This window comes from Nycticebus coucang, chromosome 1, assembly GCF_027406575.1.
Source record: "Nycticebus coucang isolate mNycCou1 chromosome 1, mNycCou1.pri, whole genome shotgun sequence".
NCBI classification, from domain to species: domain Eukaryota; kingdom Metazoa; phylum Chordata; class Mammalia; order Primates; family Lorisidae; genus Nycticebus; species Nycticebus coucang.
The window spans coordinates 32777371-32791663 of record NC_069780.1 but is presented as its reverse complement, the minus strand read 5'-3'; the positions used below and the strand labels follow the sequence as shown (position 1 = coordinate 32791663).

The 14293-nt window shown below is 34.1% G+C and overlaps 1 protein-coding gene across 4 annotated transcripts in view; it reads right to left on the bottom strand.

The window, feature by feature from the left end:
• Positions 1–14293, bottom strand: part of TET2 (tet methylcytosine dioxygenase 2) — a 135828-nt gene that overhangs the window by 14123 nt on the left and 107412 nt on the right. For 3 of the 4 annotated variants that reach the window (XM_053560042.1, XM_053560120.1, XM_053559981.1), the window contains exons 7-8: positions 6726–6876; positions 4427–4516 (exon numbers count right to left, since the gene is read on the bottom strand). In XM_053560042.1, coding sequence (XP_053416017.1) covers positions 4427–4516; positions 6726–6876 — 241 coding nt within the window. The remainder of the gene's footprint in view (positions 1–4426; positions 4517–6725; positions 6877–14293) is intronic. The other variant, XM_053560210.1, reaches the window with a different exon arrangement.

Sequence of the window (14293 nt, the reverse complement as noted above, 5' to 3'; positions counted from 1 at the left end):
TGAATTCTAGCCATCTTGACCTTTCCAAATTCCGAATTTTGTCTCCTGAATGCAGAGATAATCCTGGCTGTGTTTTGGTTCAAGAAGTAAGCTGGAACAATGGTAAGTTCATCATTTTATTTTCCTTCTCTGGCATCATTGTTTCATTTCCTTCTGAGTGCTCTATGTCTAAAAACCATTATTTCATATATTTTGTCAGATTTATTCTTTAAATGTGTAAAAGTAAATGAATTTACTCATTTACTTCTAGCCCATTACTTCATCACGGCTAGAAGGTAAACTTGTTGGAAGACGAACTTACCTCATGATAAAGTTTTCCATGGATTAATGTCATTTCCCATTGGGTTTATATATACTATAAATCCTGTATCTAACCTTAGAAGACACTAGTGAAAGGACAGTGAAGAAGGTATTGACTGCTCTATTTTATGATTATGTGGTTTATGACTATTTAGTCCCTACTGTGGTCTAGTTAGCTTTATTCTGTTCTTTGAACAAAAATAAATATACAATCAGTCATTAGACTTATGCTGTCTCATAAGAAATGCCACACAGAACCTGTGACTGCACTATTAGAAGTTGATCCCCATATCTGGAAGACAATTTTAAATGCCTAGCTTTCTGATGATCAAAAGTTGTGCTGTCCAATGTGGTAGCATCTAGCCATGTGTAGCTTGTAAATTTAAACTACACTTTTAAACAAATCAGCTCAACTGCATTAGCCACATATCAGCTGTTCAATAACCTTATTGTGGCCAGTGGTTATTGTTCTGAACAGTAAAGATAGAGAACATTTCCATCATCATGGAAAGTTCTCAGGCAGCATTTGTCTAAAATGTCATCTCCACATGTAATGAATAACGCATGATTTTGAGGTTCAAACCTGCTATTTCAGGTCTAAAATTTAATTATGAGATAACTATAGAAATGACAGAGCAGATATGTTTATTGGATACACATGAAGCAAGGGCATTGAAATTGAGAAACTCTAGAATCTTAATTCTATGAACGTGACAGAAGAAATGCTGACTTTATAAATCAAGGAATAAAGCAAGGAAGAGTACTCAGACGTGAAAAATAAAGATAATATATTTAGCTAGGAAAGTAGGTAAAGATCAAAAAATAGGTTTTATGACACCATCCATAATATCAAATGAACTTCCCATATACTGTGTGGAAATATCATGTGGCTATTATTTAGCTGTCGAAAGAATATTAGCATAGATGACCTTTATCAACAGTATCTACCATGAAATATAAAAACACCTATTCAAAACATCTCATCAATTCACAATCGTTAATTGGTGTAATTTATCCAGACATTCTATCTACACATATGGGTATTTATTCTCATTTAAGTATTGAGACACATTAGGGTTTACATCTAATCATCTTGTTATAACTTAAAAAATTTGGATGCCTTCATGTTTTGGGTACTCGGGGTTCAGGAAATGTAGTTTAAAGTATTCAAAGACAAAATGTGAACGGATTGAATATATTAAATAAATGCTTAGAAAATAAGTGTGTATGGGACAGTCTACAGTGAGAATCAAAGGAGTAAAAAGAACATCGATATTTTGTTATTGTGCTCCTTTCCCCAAGTAAAGCCATCTGATTAACAGCAAGTTATAAAAACTGTATTTAACAGACAATAGCCAATCTTTAAATCTAGCAACATAGACTCAATTCACTTTCTTTTTGGGGGGAGTGTTGGGGGGAGATAGAGTCTCACTTTGTCACTCTTAGTAGAGTACACTGGTGTCACAGTTCACAGCAACCTCAAACTCTTGGGCTGAAGTGATTCTCTTGCCTTGGCTTCTGTGAATTTATTTTCTTCCTCTTTCTTTCTTTCTTAAGAGTCTTGCTCAGTCAATCAGGATGGAGTAAAGCAGCACACTGCAGCCTTAACTCTTGGCCTCAAGTGATCTGCCTATCTCAGCCTTCTGTCCCAAGTAGCTGGGACTATATGTACATGCTACTATACCCAGCTAATTTTTCTTATGTTTTGTGGAAATGGAGTCTTGCTATGTTGCCCAGGCTGGTCTTGAACCCCTGGTCTTGAGAGAGCCTCCCACCTTGGTCTCCTAAAGAGCTGAGATTATGGAATGAATCACCATGCCCAGTACATTTTCTTATTTTTATGGCTTGATTTATTATAGTATTTCTTGCCTAGAAAATAAACTTTTGCACTGGTACCATAGTATTCCTTATACTTTCCTATGATGCTAAATAAAATAGGTAAAGTAGTTAAAATAACAGTATTAATTCCACTATATTAGTAGCTTTTAAAATAACCTTGATAGCTATAAATACACATTTCTAAAAACTCGTGACACAGAACAACTTATAAACAGACCATCATTTAATTCACCTCTATCATTCTTACCAAAAACAAAACAAAGAAACCAGTTGAGTCTGTAGGAGGAGTGTTAAAAGTCCACACTGGAAAAGAATAGCTAAATCATTATCTATCTTCTGTTTGGGATTAGTCCTACATCTATGTCTATGAGTAAACTACTGTAATTTCACAGAGTTAATAATATTAGTATCAGGTAAATGGCAGAGTCATATGAATACTCTGCACTGGATGCCTTCTCATCCCCTCCAGCTTCCCTCTGTCTCTGTGTCTCCCACATTCTCTAAATCTTTAACCTCTCCTACTCCATTTCTTCCACTCTTACAGCACTTCATTGGCTTTTCTTCCTCCTCCCACGCCTAAAATGTTGATGGTTCCAGAATCCCATCATCAGCTCTTTCTTCTCTTTATATCTCTACTCTGAAAAATTGCATTCATTCCTATCTATTCAACTTCAGCTCTTTCTTGCAGTTTGCTAACCCCTATATCTACAATATTAACCTGATTTCTCCCAATTCCCCAAGCACATCAAACCTAGGATGTAAAAAAAAAAAAAAATTTAGTATCTTCCTTCCTTCCCCAAAGTTACTAATTCTTACTGGTTTTTGATACTAGTTAATAGAACCACTAGTCCAAACCAGAAATTTGTTGGTTCCCCATATTCTCTTTTGTTCATCCTTACATCCAATTAGTTACCAAGTCCTCTAGGTTCCACCTCATATATTTCACACACTTACTTCCTTTTCTCTACCACCCCTGCCATTTCTTTAAAACCTTAAAATCTCTTGCCCAGTGATTGCAATACTTTCTTTCTGTCTCTAATCTTACACTGATCTAAGTTATACTTCCTTTACTTGGCTCATTGTGTGATCTTTTTAAAATAAAAGTTAAATCCCTTCACTCTCCCCACACCCTTTCCACATACATACTTGAAACATCCCAATGGTTACCTATAGGTTACAGTTCAAATATCTTTATTTGGCATCCAAGACCATTTTTTTTTTTTTTTTTTTTGAGACAGAGTCTCACTTTGTTGCCCCTAGCGTCACAGCTCACAGCAACCTCAAACTCTTGGGCTCAAGAGATCCTCTTGCCTCAGCCTCCCAAGTAGCTGGGACTATAGGCACCCACCACAACACCCAGCTATTTCTTAGAGATGAGGTCTCACTCTTGCTCAGGCTGGTCTCGAATTCCTAAGCTCAAGCCATCCAACTGCCTTGGCCTCTCAGAATGCTGGGATTACAGGTGTGAGCCACCGTGCTGGGATTACAGGTGTGAGCCACCGTATAAGGCCATTTGTGACATTATACTTCTGCTTTCAGGAATAATCCCTTTTTACTCTTTCAGAAATGTGCACATAGTTTACTCCAGCTTTTGTTGTGTTATCCTATAATTGCTATTTTTATGTCTCTGTGTCCTCTAAAGAAGGAATTCTGAAAGTAGAGAAGCTGCCCTGCTAGTCTTATGTTTCCAGGAACTGGACATGGTGTCTGGTTTGTAGCAGGTTTTCTCTTCATGCTTTTGTTATTGAAGCAGTCTTTTGCCTTTTTTCGTGAGCCATTTCTGATCAAATCACCTGGCTGCCTAACTAAATAGAGCCCAGGGTACACAAGTACTATAGGGAAAAAAGGTTTTTGTTTGGTTTATGGTTCCAATGCCAAACAAAAGAGGACAATTTGGCAAGATCTGACATATCTCAACCACATTATATACATTTACGATGTAGTATACTCATATTTAGAGACTTCCTATGAAAATAGTTAATAGGTTGGATAACTGAATTTTAATGTAATCCCCACAGTCTGTTCACAGACAAAATTATCAATACAGAAACAAGATCAGTAAATACAACAGCATGTGACCCTTAAAAGCTCATCACTGTTACTGGTAAAGATGAAAAATATGCTCTTCTGGATGGTACAATTTTTATATGCCAGAAACAAAACAATGCAGTGGCTTCAACCATGTAGAAAAATAAAAGAAAATAATTGCTTCAAAAATATTTTTGGAAGTAGGTAGATCATTAAGTATAAATAAATTGTCACAATCATTGTCAATAATTAAACTTACTTGATTATTATATGCATCAGGTGCAAGTTTCTTGTATGTAGGTGCCATAAGAGTGGATAGGTTTTGCAAATGAGACTCCAGTTTCTCTTCCTGTATAAAATGAATAATTCTACATATTAAAAAATACTAAATCCATTCTTTCTCTATATAAGAGAAGCTATCAGATCATTCTTCCTACATAATGGGATCCAAAAGCCTTCCTTATTAAATAAGTATAGCATCATAAAAATGTCTTTCTAAATGAAAAGTACAGACCATGTATCACCTATTTTTTTTGTGTGGTATTAAATATGTGCCTATTTGGTTTATTTTTTCTTTTTGTAAGATTAACAGATTTTGTACTTTGTGTGCAGATACTTGGCACTTTATAAATATAGCCTTATGTTTGGGGTAGGGTTAGGAAAATGAAATCATATGGTCTTCAAGAGTTCACATTTTCTACTTTCACTGTCTGATCAGCAACCAAGGAAGATGAATTACTGGAAGAATTTGTTTAGCTTACTTTGTCTATTTCCAATATTAATATTATACATTCCTAATGACAGCATTTTAAAAGTTGAAATAAATGACCTCTCTGTGGAACTAAAAATTATTAGACATTTCAAATATGGATGAAATCTCAGAAATAGAATGTGGTATATATGAAAAACTTCACAGAGCTTACTTGAAAGGGGAAATGCTCAGTTATACTCCTATTTACTCTGCTCATGAAGAACGGATTTTACAATATTCTTTTCAAAATGTCAGGTAGAGATACTTGGCTGTTCCATTCATACTTACATCTGGCAGAGATCTAAATTTTGGAAGGTGAAGAAGTTTCTGAGCAGAGTACCCCGACCTAACAGAGGGAAGATTTTACTAGCTATTCTCCAGATTTGGTTTACAAGAAACCTAAAGTAATAAACATTTAGCAAGTGATGGTGAAAAAGCTCTTAAGTGCAGAAAATTAAAATGACTGACAACATGCAAAACTGCTACTCTTCATTAAGTTTAGTAAATGTTCATGTTCTTATGAAAAGACGTGGTCTACCACATATAAGTGATATATTTAATACTAAAAACATCCTTTGAAAAAAGTCTATATCATGATTTAAAGAGTTTTTATACTTACTTTATTATGCTTTCATTTACCATTATAGTTACAGATTTTTGTTTAGAAGTCACATCAGCATTATCCATAGTAAAGGTGTATATTTTGATTGTATTTAAAAAGATAATTATAAGGTGTATAGAGTAACTGAAAATGTGGTCATTTCTAAATGTGAAATAGACTGAGGCTTTCTAATATGCAATTAGCATACAGATGGTCCTACGATGGTTCGACTTCATATTTTTTGACTTTGTGATGGATTTATTGGAGTATTAAATAAATTTTTGACTTAAAACATTTTCAACTTATGATACAATCATCATAAGTTAAGGAGATTCTGTACTCTAGGCTGCATGCTGCCTAAAAGTTAAATTTGATATCAATTTGCAAACTGTATTTTAAGAAATATATATGCTAAGACAGGACAAAAACCAGTGACTTCAATAGGAGAAATGAACATTTATTTCAGATGTATATTTATTGCAGATGTATATTAAAATATAAATGTGTTTTAGTGACTTGAATGCACTCATTAGTGACTTTAAGTTATGTAAATCTATGGCATGTCAATGTGACAAGAGTTCTTCTGAATGTGGCAGTCGTGAACATAATTCCTATAATTCAGACTGAAAGATAAAGAATTATCAACAGACCAAGTGTGGGGGCTCATGCCTATAATCCTAGCATTCTGGGAGTCCAAGGCTACTGGACTGCTTGAGCTCAGGAGTTCAAGACCAGCCTGAACAAGAGTGAGACCCTTCTCTACTAAATATAGAAAAACTAGCTGGGCGTTGTGGCAGGTGCCTGTAGTCCTTGCTACTTGAGAGGCTGAAGCAAGAGGACTGCTTGCACCCAGGAGTTTGAGGTTGTCATGAGCTATAGTGATGCCACAGCACTACCCAGGGCAACAGAAGAAGACTGACTCAAAATAAGGAATAATTATCATCAATACTGTAATGATAGTCTTTTAAAACTGTGGAGTAAATAGATATAAAAGGCCATAGGTAAGAAGGGTTTGTTTCTTAAATCTTATTTGCTTTGGTGTTACGGGGTTGTTGTTATGCCAGCTTTATAAAATACTATGTGTGTCTACAGTATGGCTGAAATTTTCTTGATTCAATTCTGTTAGTGAGAGCTTAACAAAATACGTCATCAGTTCTTTGTATGTCTAATTTAATAAAGAGATTAGACATCAGGAAGTAAACCCACCTCTTTTGGGTCATCCCCAAGCAGCTTAAATTTCCGTGGGATCTTGCTTCTGGCAAACTTACATCCATTATAGTACATGCTCCACGAACAACCAAAAGAAAAGGAGGCACCGCAGGTATCTGGATCCAGCCCCTGACAGGCACATGTCCTCCTGAGAAATCAAAGGAACACATTCATGGTTGTGGATAACATCACCTAGGTTGCCAGGCTCATATTCTTGAGTATATATATATGCAAAATGAGTTTGAAAAGAAGTCTAATCTAACTCTGTATTAAGCTGTGGAATAAACACCCACAGAACAGAACTGTTTCAATTGACTTTAAAACATAATTTTTAAAAAGTTATTGCAGTATAATATACAAACGGAAAATTACGTATAATTGTACAGTTTGAAAATGTTCACAAATGAAACATACCCAGGTAAGTAGCACCCAAACTAAGAAACCAGCTCTTAGAATCTCCTTTCCTACTTCCTCTCAGGTGCTGTCTCCCTAATGGTAACTTCTTATAGAACAGAATAGTTTGGCCTATTTTTATACTTGATATATATGGAATTATAAGCTTATTTGTGTCTGGCTTCTTTTTAAAGCATTATAAAAAGAAGATATTTATCCATATAGTGCATGTAGTTGTACTTTATTCATTTTTATTGAGTATCATATCCCATTCTGTGAATGTGCCACAAAGTAATCCTTCTATACTTGATGGGCATATCAGTGCTTTTTAGCTTTTGGTTAAAACACAGCATGGTTGTGACTTTACAGCTCGAGTCATATAATTCCTACTGAAAATAAACAAACATACAAACAAAGAAACCAAAATATGGTAAAACAACCTATAAAGAAAACTAGTCAAGTAGTCTAATGAATTACTTTGAAATTATGTATGTATATTGCGATATAAAGAAATAACTGTTCATGTCAAAAACCAAGAATATCAGTATATGAGAGAAGTGAAACAAAAGTAAATACCCTATAATCTTAAATGAATAGGAAAAAACAGTATGAAAGCATGATTTGAGTTAAAAAAAGAAACTTGTAAATTTTCTTTCTAAAAAATAATTACTTCATGAGTCTGCCACTTAAAAAGCCTAAAGTAATGACAGACATATCAGTAGTAAGAAGCACATCTAGACCAGATTGTAATCTCCAAATATGAGCTCATCAAAATAAACACAGATAAAAATCTGAAATTTGCCCACTAATTTATGCTTTTGTTTACATTTATGTCATTTGTTTACAAACTATAATTAATCATAACCAAATAATTAATAAGGAAAAGTTCTTTCAGGAATTCCAGCTAATCAATGCAAAAGGAATATTAGAATTAGAAATTATTAGTTTACAGATGTCAGCAAAAAGGGCAGAATAAGGATCTCTGAAAATTCTCCCCTTCATAAAAGCAGTAAGAGTGCAGATAAATATTGTCAGAATCAACTTTTTCAGCAATCTGGAAATTAATAAAAGGCTTGCAGCAATACGGGGAGCACTTATTCAAGAAAAACAACAGAATGTCAGAAAAGTGAGCTCCCCACAGCTTTACAGTAGCCTCAAACAAAAAAACCCACATTTATGATGAAAGTCAGCAGTCTGGCAGCCACTGGAGGGGGCCAGATGCTTTGGATATCCTCCAAAGCCCCATTCCCAGAGAACTGGCATTAGTTGGCCTATTTGATAGTTCCTGGAAAACACCAGTAAAGTTATCTTCATTTGAACTAACTTGGAGCATACCTAGTGTAAACAGTCTTTTCCCAGGTGGCATTTCTTGAACATAATAGAGGAACTGTTAAATATTATTACTAAGGGGGTGGATAAAAGCAAAAAATGGGGTAACCAAAAAAGGTTAAAGTAAAACCTGGGAAATAAGATGCCTATAGGAGGCTTTGAAAAGTTCCAATACATTCCTAGAAATTTCAAAAGGTGCATTGTAGGACTGTATGCATGTTCACCAAAAGCATGAGAAATCCCTAACATTGAGACTCTGCACAAGCAAAGAATGAAGGATAAGGCAAGAGTAATGAACAGCCTGGCTTTTAGAGTTAAATGCCTACCCTAACACAGACACAGACCATTTGGCAAAGACGGGGAGACTTACGGTTTCAGGCCCCTAAAGAATTCTGTTATTCATTAGCTGACCATTAAGCTAACCAAACAGAGACTTCAATTGCTACATATAACAAAGAATCAAACTTTATACAACTTTGTACAACTTCAGCAAAAGTCACATATAAACAACATATAAATAATAAATTCTGAAGAGGAGGTAAAATCTGATTTCCAGAGTTATCACATTATTTAAAACATCCAGTTTAAAAAAAATTAAGAGACTTTATAATAGAAATCATGTCCCACATAGAGGAAGAAAAATCAATAGAAATAGTCAATAGAAACTATTCATGAAGAAGCTCTGATGTTAGACTGCTGGACAAAGATTTGAAGTCAGCTATTTCAAGTATGCCTAAAGAACTGAAGGAAACTATGTTTAACTAAAGTAGGAAAACAGTGCCTCATTAAATAAATGAAATAAACCCAAGAGAAAGAGATATTATAATAAACTCTGAAGCTCAAAAGTATAATAACTGAAACGAAAAATTTATTAGAGGGGCTCCACAGATCTGAATAGAAGAGAGAGGAAAATGGGGTGAAGGAACTTAATGTAGGTCAACTGAAATTACTCAGTCTCATAAACAGAAAAAGGAATGAAGAAAAGTAAATAGAACCTCTGAGCCTGTGGGACACCCCAAAGCATACTAACATATGAATAATGGGAACCTTCAAAGCAGAGGAACAAGAGGAAGAACAAAGAAAAAAACTATTTGAAAAAATAATGGCTGAAAACTTTCTAGATTTGATGGACTTTAATATATCCAACAAGCTTTACTAACTGCATGTAGCATAAACCCAGACACATTCATATATAGAAACAGCATAAGCAAACTGCTAAAAATCAATGACAAAGAATCTTGAAAGCTGCAAGAGAAAAGTAACTCATCATATTCAAAGGATTCTCAGTAAGAATAGCAGCTGATCTCTCATCAGAAATAATAGAAGGAAGGGGGATGTAATATTAAGGTGTTTCAACAAAAAGTCAGCCAAGAATTCTATATCTAACAAATCTACCCTTAAATAATAATATGGGAATTCTCTGATAGTTTATTTTTATCAAATAAGCCCTACAAAAAATACCATATGAATCCTTTGAGCTGAAAGAAAAGGACATTAGTAACTCAAATCTACCCCAAAACTTAAGGAGCACCAGTAAAAATAATTATGTAGGTAAATATGAAAGTATATATTTGTTGTAAGTATTTCTCTCCTATTTAACACAGCTGCATAAAGCAATAATGATAAACCTGTATTAATGGGCATAAAATGTAACATGTATAATAGCACAAAGGAAAGGGTTTGGAGCTATACAGAAACAATTTTCTTAAGACTCTTCTAATGAATGAGTTGTTATTACTCTAAACTAGATTATTATAAGTTGTCAATTTTAACCTCCCTGGGCAACCACTAAGAAAATAACACCCATGAAAAGGTAGTAAAAGAAATAAAAAAGGAGTTCAAGTAGTATACTAGAAAATATCTATCGAATACATACAAAAAATACAATAATAAAGGAATAGATAAAGAAACCAAAAGACAAAAGATACAGCTACCATGGCAGACAAATGCAACTTTATCAATACTTACATTAAATATATGTGGATTAAATAATATGATTAAAAGACAGATTGGTCAAATGAATTTTTAAAAAATATCTAATATGCTGTGTACAAGAGATACACTTTAGTTTTGAACATAGAAAAAGATATGCAAATAGTAATCAAAAGAGAGCTAGAGTAGCCACACTAATATCAGACTATAGACATTAAGATTATTATTTTTTTTTGTAGAGACAGTGTTTCACTTTATGGCCCTCGGTAGAGTGCCATGGCATCATACAGCTCACAGCAACCTCCAACTCCTGGGCTTAAGCGATTCTCTTGCCTCAGCCTCCCGAGTAGCTGGGACTACAGGCACCTGCCACAATGCCCGGCTATTTTTTGGTTGCAGTTCAGCCAGGGCTGGGTTTGAACCCGCCACCCTTGGTATATGGGGCCGGCGCCTTACTGACTGAGCCACAGGCGCCGCCCCCATTAAGATTATTTTTAACAGACACAAGCAAGTACATGTTATAATGATAAAAGGTCAACGTGTTAAGATGATGTAATAACTACAAACATATACACACTTAGAAATACAGCACCAAAATAAATGAAGCAAATAAATGGCAGAATTAGAGGGAGAAATAGACCATTCTATGTTCTACTTTCATTAATGAATAGAACAACTAGAAAATCAAAAAGGAAACAGAGTTGTGAAAAATACTATAAACGAACTAGGTGTAACAAACATGTAGTGTGTATAAATATTCCACCCAGCAACAGCAGAAAACACACACTTAAGTGCTCATGGAACATTCTCTAAAACACATATGTCAAATTATAAAACAAGTCTAAATGAATACTGTCAAAATTTTGCAACATTATGTTATCTGATGATGACAATCAAAATTACAAATGAATAACAGAAGAAAAGTTGGGTAATGAATGTGTAATAGTAACACATACCTACACAAAAAATCAAGAACATAATCATGAGGGAAGTTAGATTATTTCATTTACTTTGTGGTAAATGAAAACTCAGCATACCCAAATCTTATAGAATGGAGCTAAAGCAGAGGTGGAGGGACATTCATATCTTTAAATGTCTGTATTACAAGAAGCAAATTTTCAAATCAATAAACTAGCTTTTCACCTTAAACTAGAAAAAGAAGTGCCAACTAAACCTAAAACAAGCAAAATGAAGAAAATACTAAAATTTAAAGTGGAAATTAATAGAGAAGAAAAAGCAATAGAGAAAAATCAAAGAAACTAAAAGGTACTTCTTTGAAAAGCTCAAGAAAATTGAAAAAAAAAAAAACTTTAGGTAGACTGACAAATAAAAGATGAAAGAAGACTCATATCAGTAATGAAAAAGGAAATTATTATTGACTGTAGGTGTATATGAGCATTTAAAATAAATATTGTAAAAATTATATTTCAACAAATTAGATAACATAGGACAAATTTCATGAAAGACATAAACTACTAAAAATGGACTAAAGAAGAAACTGGAAATCCAAATACACCTATAACAAGTAAAAATATTGAATTCGTAATTAAAAGCCTCCACAGGACTTCCTCCTCTGGTATGCAGGAAGCTTGGAAGTTGTCATTTCATGCTAACAAGAAAAAGCTGAACAAAAAAAAGTTAACACTATTTACTTAGATCTTAGACATGAAATCACAGGGCAAATCACTGCTCTAAAATCAGAGATGGGCAGATACAAAGAATCACAACTTACTAGGGCAGAACCCTATGGGCAGAAACGTCCATGGCAGTGATTTTCAACCAATGTGCCACAAGAGGATCTTAGGTATGCTATGAAAATTTTAAAGATCATTAATTAAATTATTTTTGAAAGAAGTTCAAAGCACATCATAATGTAAGTGTGCCACAGAAATTTCACTATAGGTTCAAGTGTGCTATGAAATTAAAAAAAAAAAAAAAAAGGTTGAAAAACACTGCCCTATCGGAATAAGTGCTATGGTAGTAAAACCTGAATTACTGGAGGCTCAGTACAAATAACTCAGAACTAAAATTTTCAGAGGCATCTTGTCGTAGTCTGGTCCTTACACTTTGCTTTTGTTACTTTTTACCTATAGGAGCCTGATGAGGTTTGCAAAATAAATGAAGAAGAATCCTTTTATATTACCATAGAGGGAGGCAACAAGAAAACATTTTGAAAAATGCCACAGCCTTCTCTTCTTAATAAGGTCTGCCTTCAGCAGAATCTGTTAAACCAGAGCCTAACCTAGTAGAGTTTTATAAGAACCTGCTGACCTGGGGGAAGAGAAATACTCAATACCAATTCATTGTAGCCTTACATTTGGAGAAAGGGAAATACCCAAGTCCACTACAATATTAGAGATGAAAAAGGGGACATCATTACAGACCCCTTAAACATTAAAAGGATAATAAAGGAATATTATGAACAAATTTGTGCCCCAAATTTAAATATCTAGATGAAATGGACTAATTCCTTGAAAGACAATCTAAATAGCCCCATACCTATTAAAGAAATTGAATCAATAATAACTTTCCAAAACAGAAAGCATGAGGCCCATATGGGTTCATTGGTGAATTATACTAAATACTTAAAGAAGAAGCTGTACCAGTTTTCTACAATCTCTTTCAGAAGACAGAAGCAGAGGAAAAATGTTCTGTGACTATTTCTATGAGGCCAGCATTACCTTAATGCCAAAACCATACAAAATTTTCACAACTAGTGAGTACCAAACATGGACCTGGATCATTTCCCCAAATGATACGTGAAATCCAACCATTTATAACAAGAATTAGTATACTATAACCAAGTGAGATTTACCCCAAATATGCCAGCCTGGTTCAAAATTTGAAAATTAATTGCATTAACAAGCTAAAGAAGATAAAACATAGTAATAATGTCAATAGATGCAGAAAAAGCACTTACCAAAATCTAGCACCCATTTATGCCATTCATGATTAAAACATAATACACACGCACAAACTTTCAGGAATAGAAGGGGAATTCCTTAACTTGATAAAGGATATCTATAAAACCCTGCAGTTAACATATTTAATGCTCATAAAACCTAAGATTTCCTTCTAAAATCAGGTCCAAGATAAGAATATGCCTACCACCTTTCAATACTGTACCGGAAGTTTTAGCTAATATAATAAGACAAGAAAAATAAATAAAATGTGTACAGATTGGGAAGGAAGGAATCAAACTATCTTTGTTCACAAATGCATGATCACCATGAAAATCATAGAGCCTTGATCTGTTAAGTAATTATAGCAATCGATGCAGAATATAAGGTTAATAGTAAAAACATCACTTTTTTCCATACTAGCAATGAACAAGTAGAATATGAGATTTAAAAATACATTATCAACTTATATTAGCACCTCTCCCAAATAAAATACATATGGATAAAACTAACATAATATGTACAAAGTCTATTATGAGGAAAAATGCAAAACTCTAATGAACATGTCAATAACTAAATAAATGCAGAGATAGTCCATGTTCCTGGCTAGGAAGACTCATTATTGTTAAGATGTTGGCTATTTCCAACCTGATCTAGAAATTCAATGCAATCTCCCCACCAAAATTCCAGCAAGCTTTTTTTTTGGAGGCTGGGGGTGGGGGGATATTGACAAACTGATTTTAAAGTCAATATAAAGAGGCAAAAACCCACAATAGCCAACTCAATATTGGGGGGGAAAAGTGTCAGAAGACTGACACTACATAATTGAAAGATGTACTATAAGGCGCAAATGATCAAGACAGTATGGTACAGGTCAAAGAACAGACAAAACAATGGAATGGAATAGAATGCCTAAAAATAGACCATGCAAATACTGTCAATTCATTTTTGACAAAATAGCAAAGGAAATACAATTTTTCAAAAAAACCCTTTTATAAAAAATGGTGCTGG